Source organism: Cucumis sativus, chromosome 1 (assembly GCF_000004075.3).
Source record: "Cucumis sativus cultivar 9930 chromosome 1, Cucumber_9930_V3, whole genome shotgun sequence".
In the NCBI taxonomy this organism is placed as follows: Eukaryota; Viridiplantae; Streptophyta; class Magnoliopsida; order Cucurbitales; family Cucurbitaceae; genus Cucumis; species Cucumis sativus.
Window position 1 is genome coordinate 28,736,011 of NC_026655.2, and position 15,885 is coordinate 28,751,895.

Sequence of the window (15,885 nt, forward strand, 5' to 3'; positions counted from 1 at the left end):
ATTTGTAAGTACTAACACATTAATAAATGTGTCTAGTTTTGGGATAACAACTGGCATCAAGAGTTGGCATTTAAAAACCTTACCAGATCTGTGAAACATAGATCTATGAAGAAATGGAAGGGTTTCTCAGAGACTCAGCCAAAAACGACCACCGTTGTCCTCGTCATTTGCCCTATTTCTTTTGGTGTCGCTCTTATCCTTTAGTGTCATGGTTGCCGTAGTCGCCCCTATCTCTTCCAGTATGTATTTGGAACTTTAATTGATTCTATGTGTATTTCGAAGGCGACTTTGCCCCTGACGAAGCCATTGCTTGGCAGTTGTTTAGCCTTATTGAACGATTTTGTGTCATGTAGTGTTTTAAAGTTTGCTCACTTTCTAGCTACTTTGCAAGTATGCTTTTACAATTTCATACCAGTAGTTTTGTTTGTCCTAATCATCTCGCCCCATTTGTCTTTTCAAGCAGTTCTAAAGATTTATTATTAAGAATCCTTTGGTGGGTTTGGACGGTTTAACTATTCACTCACTTTATATGTAGTTAAATTTGTTGAGACTTGAAATTTAAAGCTTAAATTACTCGATTTCTTGTTGTTGTTCTTTAAGGGTAACTGATTTTGTTATTGAAATTACCATGATCAAGTGCTTCTAAGTATGCAATAAAAGCCTGATGATCTATGTAAATCAAGTTAATCCCGTCAAGGATTAATCTGTAACTAAAAATGACATGGGTTTGAGAAAGAATGTTGACTTGACAGATTTTGAGGTCTTGAAGAATGATAAAATTAAGTTTGTCGATTGTGCGTGTTGACTTTGTGATGAACATCTGAATTTGGTTAGTCGTTTGGAGGTAAAAGCACTCAATTCTCTGTTATCTCTTTGAAATTTATGAACTTGCAACCAAAATCTCCATTTTTGTTTCTATTCAGTAGGATAACGCCACTACAAAACACTTTTGCGTTTTTACGGCAATACAAAATGGCACTCATTAACGAAGTAAAGCAAAAGGAGCGAAGAATAATGCCTGATTTGTTTGATTGGGCTTCCAGTGTCACTTTTGTTCTTTTTATACACGTCTCTCCAATCAAAATTTTTTTTGGAGTATTATAATGTTTAGAAATGCATCATTCTTATGATATTTTTCGAAACTTATTTTCTTTTAGTTTTCTAGTTTTTCTATAAACATGTTTTCTTTTGGTGAAAAAAAGAGAACTGAAGTTTGTAGAGTGTAGACTTGTATACTTTAATACTATGTAAAAGTTGATAAATTGACTTTCATAATTTTCAATTAGGTCAGGGATCATTTTTATTACTATTCTCAATCATTCAATTCCTCACAGAAAGCACAATCCCTCACAGAAAGTTGATAAATTGTCATGCCCCCTCCCCAAGTCACTTCCTTTTACTAAGTTGAGGCATGATGCCTAGAACCTCAACGTAAGCCATACCACATGATAAACGTTGAACACCTAGTAAGCGAAACAACTTCTCTACCAATCTTAAATGCAAAGCTTTCTTAATACAACACAATGAATTACAACAACATCAACTTTTCGTTAGCGTAGCCTTATCGCCTAGCCTTTAATACTTAGCTTAATAATGCCTTTCGGCTACATACATGATAGACAACCATGTAGCAAAATAAGTACAAACTTCTCTTTCTTTATTAACTTAACACTTTACAATAAGTACAACATAAATTAGACTTTTTCTTACAACAAGACTTAAGCAAAATCTTTAGAACTTCCTTCGCCTATCACAACTTTTCCAACTTGACGTCTAGTTTGCTCACCTCATCGTGTAGCAATGCACCTTATTCTCTCTTTGCTACAATGGTGTAACTCTTCATGTCGATGACTTTTAGGAATTTGAGACCCTTTTCTACAACCCCTTCTCCTTGAGTTATCATCATCTCAACTCGCGGGTAGTTCTAAAAAACTCTTTCTATCTGCACCATCCAACCCTAATCTTGTTGGTGGTACTTATAGGCATAAATGTGATATTTTATTCCTCGGCTCGACCCCTAATCTATTAGAATTTATATCCTAAAACTCATAGTTTGTAATCATATTCTATTCAATAAAATCGTTATTGACCCTATAATCTTAAAGCCAATAAACAAATCTCTCAAGGCTATTATTGTGTAAACTTGAACTGTATGTAGAGACATAAACGTGGATCAAGTTCGAGTATATAGCCTAAATAGTCTATTGAATCTACTCTGTTGAACGCATATATCACTGAAGTCTTCTTATTTTATTTGAGTTCATATTTTGCACTTAAGTTTGTTGGTTGTATTCAATTCGCTTACTAGGTACTCTGTGTGTTATCTCACAAAGAGAATCACGTAGAGTGTCTAGGCTTTCATGTCTCCACTTGTCGCATAGAGTGACTTTTTGGACAGGACGTGACATTTTTCTGGATCTTTTTAGATGGATTTTGAAATACCAATTATGCTTTTAAAGTTGAGTTTATTTGTTTAATTAATTTGGGTTTTTCTTACTGAAACCAATCGAAAAGTTTTTGGATCTATTTTGTGGATCTCCTCTCTAAGATGGAAATTCGATTCAACTTCTATTTAGGTAAGCAAATTAAAGAATTAACGTTGGATTGTAATTGATAAATTTATTGGATAAAATTATTAATTAAATTCGTTAGTCTAAGTTGGATTAGGGAATTATTTTGCAAAAAATGGTTAAATTGTAAGTTATTCTTTTACTAGATACCTTTGAGTTGGATAGTCACAAGTATATAATTATCTTTTTTTAGTTATGGTACTATATATACATGTTATTGTATGATGAAATAATTTACGTGCTATGTTAAGGATATTATTTACATTAAGAAACGTTGGACTATGGGTGCTATGACTTCTAAAGCCTATTGATTGTTCAATGCATGCTAAGATTAGCAGTTCACCCAAAAGGTCCTGGTAGATGGACCCGTGATCTTACCATTTGGGATTAGAGGTTGCTCATATTTGTTTTCAAATTATTTTAAATGTTTTGATTGGAAATTGGATGTTATGATTATTTTATTTTGTTATATTTTATTGTTATTTTTTAATCATTTTAGAGGACAGTAAACAAAAGTCCTATTTACTTATTTATTATTTTTTTTTTAGAAAAATTATGTTGTCTATCTTATTTTGGAACAAAATTTCTAATTTAGTATTCACTTTTTTTATTTTAATTTTACAAAATTTGAAGTAACCACGTTAGTCGTTACATAGACTCCCCATAAGGATGAGAAATCCTTCTCAATTGAATCAACTAGGCTTTCCCTAAAGCGGTGTAGAATGTCTGAAAATTAAAGAAGTCTTCAGAAAACCACTTACAAGATTTAGTGCCACATTTAGGTAAAGTTGTCCGTTTCCAACACAATACTCTGTCAAACTTATTAACTGGATGAATAAGTAAAACAATATATGTGACAACCCAATGGCAACAAATACTTCTTGAGCTTAAATAGCACAACAGAACATGAAAATATCTACAAAATAAATTGGTATAGCTTTGGAAAGGAAAACATTCAAGCAGATCAAATAGGTAGAATAATGTAAATATGAAAAAAAATATTATACAGAAACTGTAACTTTCGTTGAATGGATAAAAATTCTATGACAGTAGAAGATTTTACAGAACCATTGCTCAAATTAATTTAGGAATCTTAAAATATGAGTACGTTACAAAAATTTAGAATCAAAATTCTAAATAAAAGATACGGAGAACTTACTTTTCTTGACGTATCTGAATCAGGAAGGTAATGAAATGTAATTTCTACTTTTCATTATTATTATTATTACTACCACTATTATTATAAATTCCCCTGTTATTATTATTAATTAATTAATATCATTATTACTACTACTTTCATTATTATTATTTTATTGGGATGTGTGTGTGAAAAAGGTGTGTGATACTTTGTTAATAAATAATTGAATTTGTGCTTCGTTTTCCCATCTCATAGTGTACCCTTCTTTTAATTTTGAAATATTGGACCCAAATTCTTTCAACATATGAATCCAAATTCCCCGACAACACAATCACCAATAAAGCTCAAACTTCAATTAATGATACCAATAATGTTGGACTATTTTTTTACAACAAAATTCAAATAAATTTCACTATAATTTAAAATAGGGGTTGTTATTTGGTGGAACTTAGTATAATGTTAAAATAATTAAGATATACTCATTTAAACATAAATTAACTTATTAAAATATATGAACATATTTCACTCATCAAAATTAAATATTCATCTCTCTAACCCCACATCATCGTTACATTGAACTAATTTCTTAAAATGTTGGAAAAAGAAGAATATTTTTAATTTCAAGATCTTGGCTTTTGACATACTAGTACGTATTTTCCTTTTTCTTCCTGATCTTAATCATGCTCACCCTAAATGGAATTATTGGAGCATAATTTTGAGAGGATCGAATCCCGTGGGGAACCATTATGTACCATTGTTCTTATTTTCAGACTCTTCTCTTAAAAGGGAAGAAGACAAACATCACAATTAAAGAGGATTTTTTAGATTGTTTTGTTGAAAATAATAGAAAATTGCAACAAAAGTAAATTAGTTTGGATTCAATAATTAAGACAGCCTAGCTTGCGGTAAAATGAATTATTTCCGTTCAAAGTATGTGTTCATTATTGAATTTTAATCACCAAACTAATTGTGTTCTTTCGCCTAACCAATCTTATTAGAAAAACTAATTAGATTAGCCTAAATAACAAATTAGTCTAATCGGATACAATGAAAAGCACCCTTGTTCGAATTATTCCAATCACATTATTGTAGGATGTGTTAGACGGAACAATTAACTTTTAGACACCTACCTCATGGTTAAATTTGTAAAATTTTAAGTCCTTGATTAGATCACAATGCACAACTAATCCAATCGAAAAGTTAACTTGTGCAATGCATGCAATTTAGTGTCACGTATCATATGGTAACTAAAAGTAATAATCATATATGCCGATCAAATTCCACTATTATCTAGACTACCATAACATGCTTAAATTCTACAAAATAAACAAATAGAAACTCGAATTAATCCGTATCAGATAGTAATTTTCAAGAACAAACTCGAATGAGGCAAAACTAAATTGTAAATTTTCAAGGCAAAGGCCTAAGAAACACATTCTCGCATATAATACTTTTTTTTTTTTTTTTCCTTCATGGAAGTAATTTGAATGAATTTGAGAAAGTTTTTGAGTACCAAAATCACGTCTGATCTTTGCTATCTCATTGTTTTCATTCTTTGAGAGAGCATGTGATTTAGTTGTAGGAGGAGTGATATCACCAAAAATATGCTATATATTCACTTCTAATTTAGCATTGTTCTTGAAATTTATATTTCAATTTTGTTATTTTGTAGATTAAGAGCATATCATGTATAGAATCGAGTGTTGATGCATGGAAAAATGGAGCTAAAATAGGTGAAAACAAAGTTAAATAGCATCAACTGGGATCAAAGTCTGAAGATATGGCCTTTAATTGACCTCAACCTTGCAACATCATGACGCCTTACAGTGTTGTGCACAACGCAGTAAGGCAAAATATTCCGCTTTTGAGAAAAGCACACAGCTCTGCAACACTATCTTAGAGCGTTGTGACATTCCAAAGGGAAAACATGTGTGATCTTCATCCAGCATCGACACGTTTTCCATGGCATCGTGTTGCCATCACAATTTTATAGAAAAATGAGTTATGTTGCCTACGTCATTCCATCTCGGATTCCAACTGCTTCAAGTTTGATTTCTCTCATTTTTATGTGTTCTTTTTATGATGTTTATGATTCTAAAATATTCCCCATTTGACATGTGCATAAGGGGTTTCTACGGATATTCGTTGATTTCATTGTATTTTCTAGAGTATGAAATTTCATTATTGTATTATCGGTTTTGATTTTGGTTTTAATGATTACAATTCTTATAATCACATGCTTGGGACTGTCTGATTTATGTTTTCAATTAATGTATAGTTTGCTTTGTTGGGTTGTAGTAAATCACAGAAAGTAGTTATTTAGGTTAGCTTACTAATCTATTTAAATTTATTATTGCTCTAATCAACTTAGAATTAAAACAAACAAAATTAGGTTTTGACCTAACTTCAGCCTTCATCTTAAGGCAGTTAGTACAAACAAAATCTTGTATCATTTCCATTAGACCGACTCCTAGTTAGTTATTTTGGACAATTTAATTAGAAAGGTTGCAATTGCTAATTCAGTAAAGGAAATTTTATGATCACAAATGCTTTGAATAAGAAAACTCTATGAAATCCAAGCTACATCTCTTTATCATTTATTTATAAGAACTTTTGTTTCCTGCCTTTGTTTTATGTAGTTTGCTTCCATTAAAAACAATTCTCTTACATAACTCTGTATCTATTTCCTTTATGCAGAAAATTATTTATGAGAGAAACTTAATGTGCCGTTGTGTTGAACCTGATCTTGCTACTAAGTCTAGTTTCCTGTGGTTAGTTCAATAAAATATTTGGTTCAGATTTTAAAACAAAATATCTACTCGACCAACAAGTAACTCCTCTTCACACCAACGTTTCAGATAACTCCCCATGGGAAGTTTTCTTGCTTAACTTATTTATTTAATTTGTATATATTCTAAAGGAGTTTTTAAAAAAATATAACAAACGGACAAAATATTTACATTATATAGAAAAATTTTAAAGATGGAGAAAGTCCACGAACTCACAATGGGAAATACAAAAAAAAATTCAGTTAATATGCGATTATTCGGCCACATGCTTACGTGTAATTCTTCTTCTAAATGATCATGATATGTGCTCGTGTAGAAAATGATACACGATCGTGGATCATGTAGGTAGTATCAACACGATCATGTAATTCTTTTTAGTGATGATTATTTTTTTCAAATTTAAACGATCGTGTTAAGCATACTAAACGATTGAGTTGAATATGGTACGCGATCGTTTAGATCATATCCACAAGATCATGTAGTTCTTTTTAAACGATGGAAAAATTGTTTCAAATTTAAAAGATCGTGTTGACCATACTACATGATCGTGTTGACTAGGTAAGCGATCATTTATATCATATCCACACGTTCATGTAGTTGTTTTCAAAATTATTGAAAAAGACCTTCAAATCTAAACGATCGTGTTGACCATGCTAAATGATTGTGTTTTAGTCAAGGATCATGTTGAATGATTTAGTAAGCAAACTAAATATGGTTTTAGTCAAGGATCGAATTGGAGCAACAATCGATGTACTAAGTGCTTCGAGTTTAGTAAGCGACAATTAAAAGTTTGCAAATATAGCAAAATTTATTTTGAGTGTGAGCAAGCTGGATACATTTAAAATAGTTGTTGAGAAAAGGCCAAAGTTGGCAAGGGACCTACGTGAACAAGAGTAGTTTCTCACCCTGTTCATCAAGTTTCTCGAGGAGGTCTTACATTGGACAAAGTAAACAAAGCGATGGAGTAGAACTTCAAGGACGAAATTCCAAAAAGGAAGGACTAGTTGTGAGACCCTGATTCAAAGAAAAGAAGTCCTGTTGAAAAGGATTCTTGCGGGAAATTATTTTTGGATAAACATAAGTGTATGGGACATCTTATGAGAAAGGATGTGAAAAGAGAAAAGGTGATGCAAAGAGAAAAGCGTAAGTTTAAGTTCTATCGCGTGAAGGTAAGCAATGCGATAAGATTAATTAACCGGCAAGGAAGAAGCTTGAGTTGAATGCCATGAGTTAGGCATTTAGTGCTGTAAAGCGAGAAGAATTACATATGCCCATGAGAGTGAGGCAAGGAAGTAGATGTCCTATTGTGATGACTTGACAACTCACTGAGGAAAGTAGATGTCAGTTACTTCCCGAAAAGATAAAGAGAGTTGGGCAATTAAAAAGTATAGCTTTCCAAAGATATATGTCTCAAGGGAATGTCTAATCGCCGCTGACCTTTAGCCTATGTGTCGAGTTTGGGTTGACTGCATGGTGCGATGAATCAGTAAGGTGACATGTGTAAAGCAATGAAGTGACTCTTGGAAATGAAAGGTCGTTATAAATAGAGCCAAAGACCAAAAGAAAAAGAGAGTTTCTATTCAAAAGTGTCAGATTTTTCTGATGAAAGTAACAAGAGGAAGTTTTGAGTGTTGAACGGCCAATTGAGAGAACCACTAGGCGAGAAGAAGAACCCAAAAGTAGAGAATGAAGCAGTTGAGACTAAGTATTTTTCGTGAGTGATTATTCTTAAAACAAACGAGTATCTTTATAAGCAACCTTTGTAATGAATGTTTGTTTTTTATTAACTTTCATAAGCAAAATATTTGTGAATCTTTCACCAATGGAAGAAAGGTTTTATGGATGATTTTCATAAATAGTTAATGTTACGCTTATAAATTTAATGTGTGAAAGAAGTATTCTACTAAAGATTGTTTGAAAGTATTCTTTCGCTAATAATTATTGTATGATATTGTTACTACTATGATAATTTGTAAAGAAAGTAAGTTGGGGAGCTACCCTTTTTGTTTGATGTTTGGAATGATTGTATAACATGAGAAGATGAGATTTATCTCAAGACACTAGTGGAAATCCCAAGTAACTCCCATGACTCTGGTCGAATGTGAATGTCAGGTCTATGTGTGGAGAGAATCCCAAGTCTAAGCGAGGTTGTGATGAGGCACTGGTGGAAATCCTAGGTAACTTGCGTGATTCTGGTTGAGTGTGAATCCCCGGTGTTAGTGATGAGCATGGTTTTCGAGATGATCTAAGTGTGGTGTTTGTTGTACTAATTGTTGAAATGTTTGTGACTTGATGTGATGAGATTTATATGTTGCAGTTTGACCTTATTATTGTTGATTATGTTGTGTTTTCCCCAAGAAGGTTTCCTCAAACCCTCAAACTCATCAGTCACTAAGACTGTTTGTCTTACGTTTTAAGTTTTTATTTCCTCAAATTGTTAGATGTTGAAGCCAAGCAAGGGATGGATCATAGGCGTTGTAGCCTAATTATGAAGGGACGACAGAGTTACTCAATAGCCTTATATGGCATGATAGGCTTGTCATCTTATCTCGCATCTAAGGATTCATTGGAAGGTGCATCACTCCTTAGCGCATATGACCTAGCTCAAAAGCTAGTGGAACACCTACGCTGGTAAGACCAAGCCTGGGGAGCTAAAGAGCCGAGTTAGGGAAAGAAAGCCTTAAATGTTGTTCGCAAAGTTTGGAGGTTGGGCAACCATGGTGAAGGACGAAGTGACGCCTTTACACCTCTAGGTACTCACCACAAAGAGCAGCGTTTAATTAGCGGCAAAGAAAGAAAAAGAAGCAATCAAGGGTTGTTCTTGAGTTGGATTGTGGATGACTCGAGGAAAAGAGTTGGGATCAAAAGAACTTGGCATGAAGAGCAGCACCTTAGTGGAAGAAGAAGGATGTCTAGATCATTTTTGGTATTATTGCGAGAAAGAAAAGGGTTATATCTGAAGGGATAAAAGCCCATGACAACAAAAGATTTTATAGAATCATTCCTCAATTCAATTTAGGAATCCCAAAATACTAGTACATTGACAAAATAATATATAAACAAATTTTCTTATTAAGACTTAAAGGCTAAATATGCTTTCTAACTATAGATAAGAGAAAGAAAAACTTACGTGTTTGCCGTCTTTGAATGTACAAAATAAATCTCCAAATTAGGACATAACTCGTCGAAGATTTTCCTATCCTCTGGGATGAGATTGGTTTATGCACCCAATTGGGATGAAAAAAAGTTTACGATCCGCTCTTATATATGCAAACTCAATGCATATGATACCCGCACTCACATGTCAACTACACGAACATGTTGGATCATTGCATTTGTATCAAATACAAAGTGAGTCATATCCACAGTGTTACGAGGATAAGGTACCCAACATTATCCTTATACTATAGACCCTTTAAGCTGATCTCGAACATTGATCCTTGTATGTCTCTACATACTGTTCAATACTCATTAAACAACTTAGGATATTTGTTTATTGGATTTAGGTTATTAAGAGAAAACTAGTAATATAATCAATAACAATTATTACACTAAAAAATATTTTATTAACAATAGTCAATGAATTATATTTACAATCTACAAGTTTTAGGACATAAGTTCCAACAGTATCTTTGTAGTTTATGAACTCTGTAAAAGTGTTCAATTAACAAAGAAAAGAAGTTTGATTTATTATTTTATGCTATATTTACTTTTGTGCTTATCGCCTACTAGTTGCTGAGTTTAAGTACTAAGATCGAACTAGACAACAAATCTAAGTTGAAGAGTTGTTTGTCCATTGTAAAAAGTTGTGAAAAATCTCTAAAGCTCAAAGAACAAGCTTTCCGAAGAGACAATTGAAAGAGTCGTTTCGCTTATTAGGCATTCGTGTGTCATCTCATTGATAGAATTCTATCACTGATAGTCATTGATATATGATAGAAGACTACCATTAATAGAATCCACAATTTTACTACAACTTGTAAATATTTTAATTTATTTTACTATTTTAAAAAATGTCTTTTTAAACAACTATATATTAGAAATTAAAATATATTAAATGGACCCTAATCCAACACAAACATTTAAATAAGATAGAAAGATAAATATATAAAATAACCCATAAGTAAAAGAAAATGGAAAGAAAAAAAAAAAGGTAATTAACCCAACCTTACATATTTAAAATCCGCATTGAGAAAAGTGGATGGAGCCCGATTATTTTTGCATAAATTTGATATATTTTCTCCTTTGTTTTGAATAAGAAAAGTCCACTCAGAAGTAATTAATTTTGTTAAGTTTGGGTTGAACTTGGTAATTAATGTGCAACCAAGGAATTTGAACTCTGGGTTTACCTACTAGATAGAAAATATTTTGTAATCATTAGATAAAAAATGTGTTATGTTAGCAAAATCCTATACGTAGAATTATGAATGCCAACTAGTATAAATATGAGTGATTTCTCATTATTTGTATGAAGCCAAAGAGTATTCAAAATATGTAATAACACAAGTAACCTTTTTCCCTCTCTACCGTGCCTTCAAAATTTTCTTCCAACAACATACATTTATTATCAATAAATTTTTTAATGTGACAGACAAGATACATGTGATAAGCCAATCGATCATTATATATGTGTATATAATGCTCAATTATCAAAACGTCAGTACCTAATTCTTGAAAATATTATTTTACAAACTGAGAAATTGAGTACCATATTTAAAATATGGTATTGAAAACATGGATTTATTAAATGACATGTGAATACAATATTTAAGAAATTGTTTGTACGTTAACCAAGAAAACAGTCAAAGGAGAGTACACTCATAAATGCCAAATGAAAGAAATTAATAAACTATAACACATTAAACAAATTTTCCAGTATTCACATGCAAGTGCTTTATTCCTTTTCTCTTTACGCGGAATACAAACACTTAATATAAGTGGAGATACATGCCATTGTTTTCATACTCACAAGCCTTCACTCAACACTACAATGGCAACTGAGAAAAACTCTAATGGCTATGAAGGGTTGCTACCTTTATGCTTGAGATGGTTGAAGCCCATATTTGCAAAACTCTCTACCGTGTCGGTCAAGCTAGCAACAATGGCGAAGAAGCTAGCAAAAGACGACTCGAGAAGGGTAGTTCACGCTTTGAAGGTTGGATTAGCAATATCCTTGGTGTCTTTGTTGTACTATTTCAAACCTTTGTATGATGGATTTGGAACCTCTACAATGTGGGCTATCGTCACTGTCATTGTTGTTTTCGAGTTTTCAGTTGGTAAGTGTAATATGGTAAAAGTTTTCAATTAAACTTTTTATTCATATTCATATTAAATTATGTAATAATACTTAAACAATAAAAATCATAGTTGTTATGAAAACGACAAACATAGATAAACGAAAAAACGTAAACTAATAATCAATCTAGAGATTTACATAGTTTATATCAAAAGTGCATTGGCTACATTCACAAACTTTGCTGATAATGGATCATACTATCACATAGAGATATTTTATAACAAACTTTTCTAAACTCTAAAGTCAAAATCGCATTTAGTGGTTCGAAAGACTAGATAAAAGCTTCCAAAGATCAACCTATTTTAATACTACTGCTAATAAACTATCACTAGAAAGCTAAAAAATTAAGTGGAAAGTTTACGATAAATTTTATGTATAATTCCAATTCTTTTACATTATTGACACATGTTTTATATGAACAGGAGGAACACTAGGGCGAGGTTTAAATAGAGTGATGGCAACACTTTTAGCTGGGGGTCTAGGGTTTGGAACTCATTATTTGGCAAGCTTGGGTGGAGACACTGGCCGTCCAATAATACTTGCCTTATTTGTGTTCATATTAGGTATACTTCTACTTCCACCTCCTCAAATGTTTCTTTTAATTTGTAATAAAAAAAAGTGCGTAAAAGGACACGATTTACATTAAAATTATGAAAATAATTTTATATAATATGTTTTCTAAAACAAATAAAATTTTCACATCCTAACTTAACAACTTTGAAGGTTTGTTTTTCTATATTTTAGTTTAGTAGTCACCATTTAACTATCTTTTGGTTCTTTTTATGTCTAATGATAAAGAATGGACGAAAGATCTTATCGGAACACCTAACTCACTCTATTATATTGTCAAAGATATTTGTAAGATATTGATAACCATAAGGGATTGATAGTAAAAGGTTGAACTCATTATATCCAAGCTCTTTATTAAACCTAACATTAATTTAGACCGTAACTATATCATATAGTTTAACAAGATGAACTATCTCAATTTACATGTACTTAAACAGATTAAGAAATGATCATATATCTCTAACCAAAAGATTAAATATTTTCATCCTCACCCCTACATTAGTCATTTAATGATTTGTTTTTTAAAAAATGTCAATCCAAAAGCCCCTCTTCATGAGCAAAATAACAAAATAAGAAACTAAAGAGAAAACTTTGAGAGTGCAATTTATACTTATTTTTTCAATTTGTATTTTGAATGGATGGCAGCTTCAGTATCAACATTCACAAGATTCTTCCCAAAGATTAAGGCAAGATATGACTATGGGCTGCTGATACTCATATTGACATTCTGTATGGTATCACTATCAGGATACAGAGATGAGGAAATTGCAAAGCTTGCATTAAGTAGAATTTTAACAATTCTTATTGGTTGCTGTGTCACACTCATTGTTTGCATTTTTGTGAGACCTGTTTGGGCTGGCACTGATCTTCACTGTTTGGTTGCCAACAACATTCAATCCCTTGCCCTATTCTTTCAAGGTATGATCAGCAGATGTATTTGGGTTGATTAGAATATAAAATAGTTTTCAAAAAAGTCATTTTGATATGATAAATTATATATTGATCACTCTTCTTTTGAATTGATTTTGATGGATGTATATGCGAATCCTTGGCAGGCTTCGGGGCTGAATTTTTTGGATTATCACAAGAAGGAGAAGTTTCCAATGATGACATGCAAAAGTATAGAACTATTCTCAACTCGAAATCAAATGAAGAATCATTGGTGAGTACTCAAGCTCGATCGAACGAAACACAACTCTTTTTTTATGAAGAGAGACAGAAATTGCGTTTCGAATGACATATTTAACTTATAACTTCGCACACCTAGCTAGGAAAAATGTTGAGTTAAATTAATGATGTGTGTGTGTTTGGGCAGACTAACCTTGCAAGATGGGAGCCTCGGCATGGGAAGTTTAGATATCGCCATCCATGGAAGCAATACTTGAAAATTGGAAGCTTGAATAGAGAGTGTGCCTATCGCCTTGAACTTCTTAATGGATACCTCAAAACCAACCAATTTCAAGTAAGATTTAATTTAGTGCAAATTTTTGTTCTCCACAATCAGAATTGTATCGATTTGACTCACTTTTGCATCTAAAACAATAATTCTTTTGTCAACTCCTATATAGTTTGTATGATATTCTTACTCTATTCCATAACGATTAGTTGGTGGTATATCTTGAATGGATTTTTAGCAACTATCTTCGCTTGTTTTTGAAACTTTGGGGATAATTCGAAAATGTTGATTACAATGTACGTACCAACATATAAAGAAACTTGGACTTCCCTATATGTATTCTCATGATATTTTCATTTATATACAGATGCCATCACAACAAATCCATGGTCAATTTAAAGAGGAATGTATGAAGATTTGCAGTGAATCAAGTAGGGGATTAAGAGAACTAGCATTAGCACTAAGAAAAATGGTTCTTCCACTAACAGCCAAATCCCACATAGAGAAAGCGAAGATTGCAGCTGAAAATCTCAAGTCTCATTTGGAAGAATGGAGATTTGAAGAAGTAAATAATGCTATGGAGATTGTTCAAGTTGTTTCATTGGCATCACTTCTATTTGACACAATTTGTTGCATTGAGAAGATTGTGGATTCAGTCCAAGAGTTGGCTTCAATGGCAGGTTTCAAGGCTGTGGAAGTACAATCTAGTGTAGCACCAGAACAGCAAATGGATTTGCAAGATCAAGATCAATATGCATTGCAGCCGTTATCCCATGGAGCTGCTGTCCTTTTAGCTCATCATGCCATTACCATCGATGAACAGTCTCCTTGTTAATATTTCGGAAACATTTTCAAATCCAAAATGGATTTTTGCAGTTGTTGACATAAAAGAGAGTATGAAATTTTTTGTGTTGTTCCATCTCAAAAATCAATAAGTAATGAGAGGAATTAATGTACTTATGTCCATACTAGATTGTGAGGTTTTTTCATCTGCTGGATGTGTGAGATCCTCCTCAATGTGTCTCTGTTAAGACCATTTATTTTGATGTATCATTATTGGTCATACTTCAATTATTTTTACCAAAAACTGATCATTTGAGCTTCATTATATTGGGCGGTCTAAAATACATTGTCTTTTATATATAAAATCTAAACACACATCTATCTTTCCTCCCATTTTCCTTCTTTAGTTCCAAATATATTCAATCTCAACTCAGGTTCTCCCTTCTCAAAATCATTATCTTTTTTGTTTGCAATCCAGATTGTTTTCATGTTTCATAAAACTATTTGGTCCAAACAATAATGCAATTCTAAAAACATTTTTACGTTTTCTTTTATCTAAAATTTAAAATTGGAAATTTTAAATATATAATTATATTAAATAAAGAGAAATTGCATTGGATAACATTCTAAGAATATAATATAGCAATTATAGCACATCATTTTGAAATTTTGTAAATATGGCAAAATTTTTACTTCTCCATCTTAAATTTGATATTATTCCTAAAATATCATTCAATAACTCATTTCTCTTCTTATTTTTAATGTCATACTCATTATTTATTTATGCTCCCACTTTTTAAGGCCCTAATTATTTAAATTTGATTCCAAATGATTTTGTTTTATTTTTTTACGTTAATTCTTTTTTACTTTGTCTCAGTTTCGTATACCAATGTTGTGATATACTTATATTATATGTATTAGTTGGTTTATATACTTACTACATGATTTTCGTTTTTTCAAATTTTATGCAGTTCATTGGAGTATTATTAAGTATATAAATGATATAACTCAGTATATCATTATCAAGTATATCAACAATATATTGTTAAAGCATATCAGTAAAGTGAATCATTATCAAGTATATCAACAATGTATTGTTAAACCATATCAGTAAAGTGAATCATTATCAAGTATATGAATCAAGTTTACAAATGTATATCAAGTGTATAAGTAGAACTTCAAGGATATTGATCAATCGATTGTATAAGTGAATAATACTAAATGTATCCGCAGTGTATCAGGTGTATCAAACATACATTAGTAATGTTTCAGTATCGAGTATGTCAAATAGTATCAGGTGCATCAAGTGTATCAAATCAAATGTATTGGGTGTATAAAAAATT

General features: G+C 31.8%; 1 protein-coding gene across 1 annotated transcript; it reads left to right on the forward strand.

Annotated features, from left to right (window-relative positions):
* Positions 1 to 11,456: 11,456 nt before the first annotated feature.
* Positions 11,457 to 14,917, forward strand: LOC101219712 (aluminum-activated malate transporter 2). Its single transcript, XM_004139090.2, has 6 exons — positions 11,457 to 11,773; positions 12,216 to 12,356; positions 13,009 to 13,281; positions 13,419 to 13,525; positions 13,679 to 13,825; positions 14,127 to 14,917. The coding sequence occupies exons 1-6, from the start codon at positions 11,488 to 11,490 to the stop codon at positions 14,592 to 14,594; spliced, it is 1,422 nt and encodes a 473-aa protein (XP_004139138.1). The 5' UTR covers positions 11,457 to 11,487; the 3' UTR covers positions 14,595 to 14,917.
* Positions 14,918 to 15,885: the final 968 nt, after the last annotated feature.

What these genes read in the sequence shown, in the direction of transcription:
- LOC101219712 (XM_004139090.2), top strand. Translation starts at nt 11,488, where the DNA reads ATGGCAACTGAGAAAAACTCTAATGGCTATGAAGGGTTGCTACCTTTA. An exon ending in TGTTTTCGAGTTTTCAGTTG is followed by an intron (nt 11,774 to 12,215) that starts GTAAGTGTAATA and finishes TTATATGAACAG; the next exon opens with GAGGAACACTAGGGCGAGGT. An exon ending in CTTATTTGTGTTCATATTAG is followed by an intron (nt 12,357 to 13,008) that starts GTATACTTCTAC and finishes AATGGATGGCAG; the next exon opens with CTTCAGTATCAACATTCACA.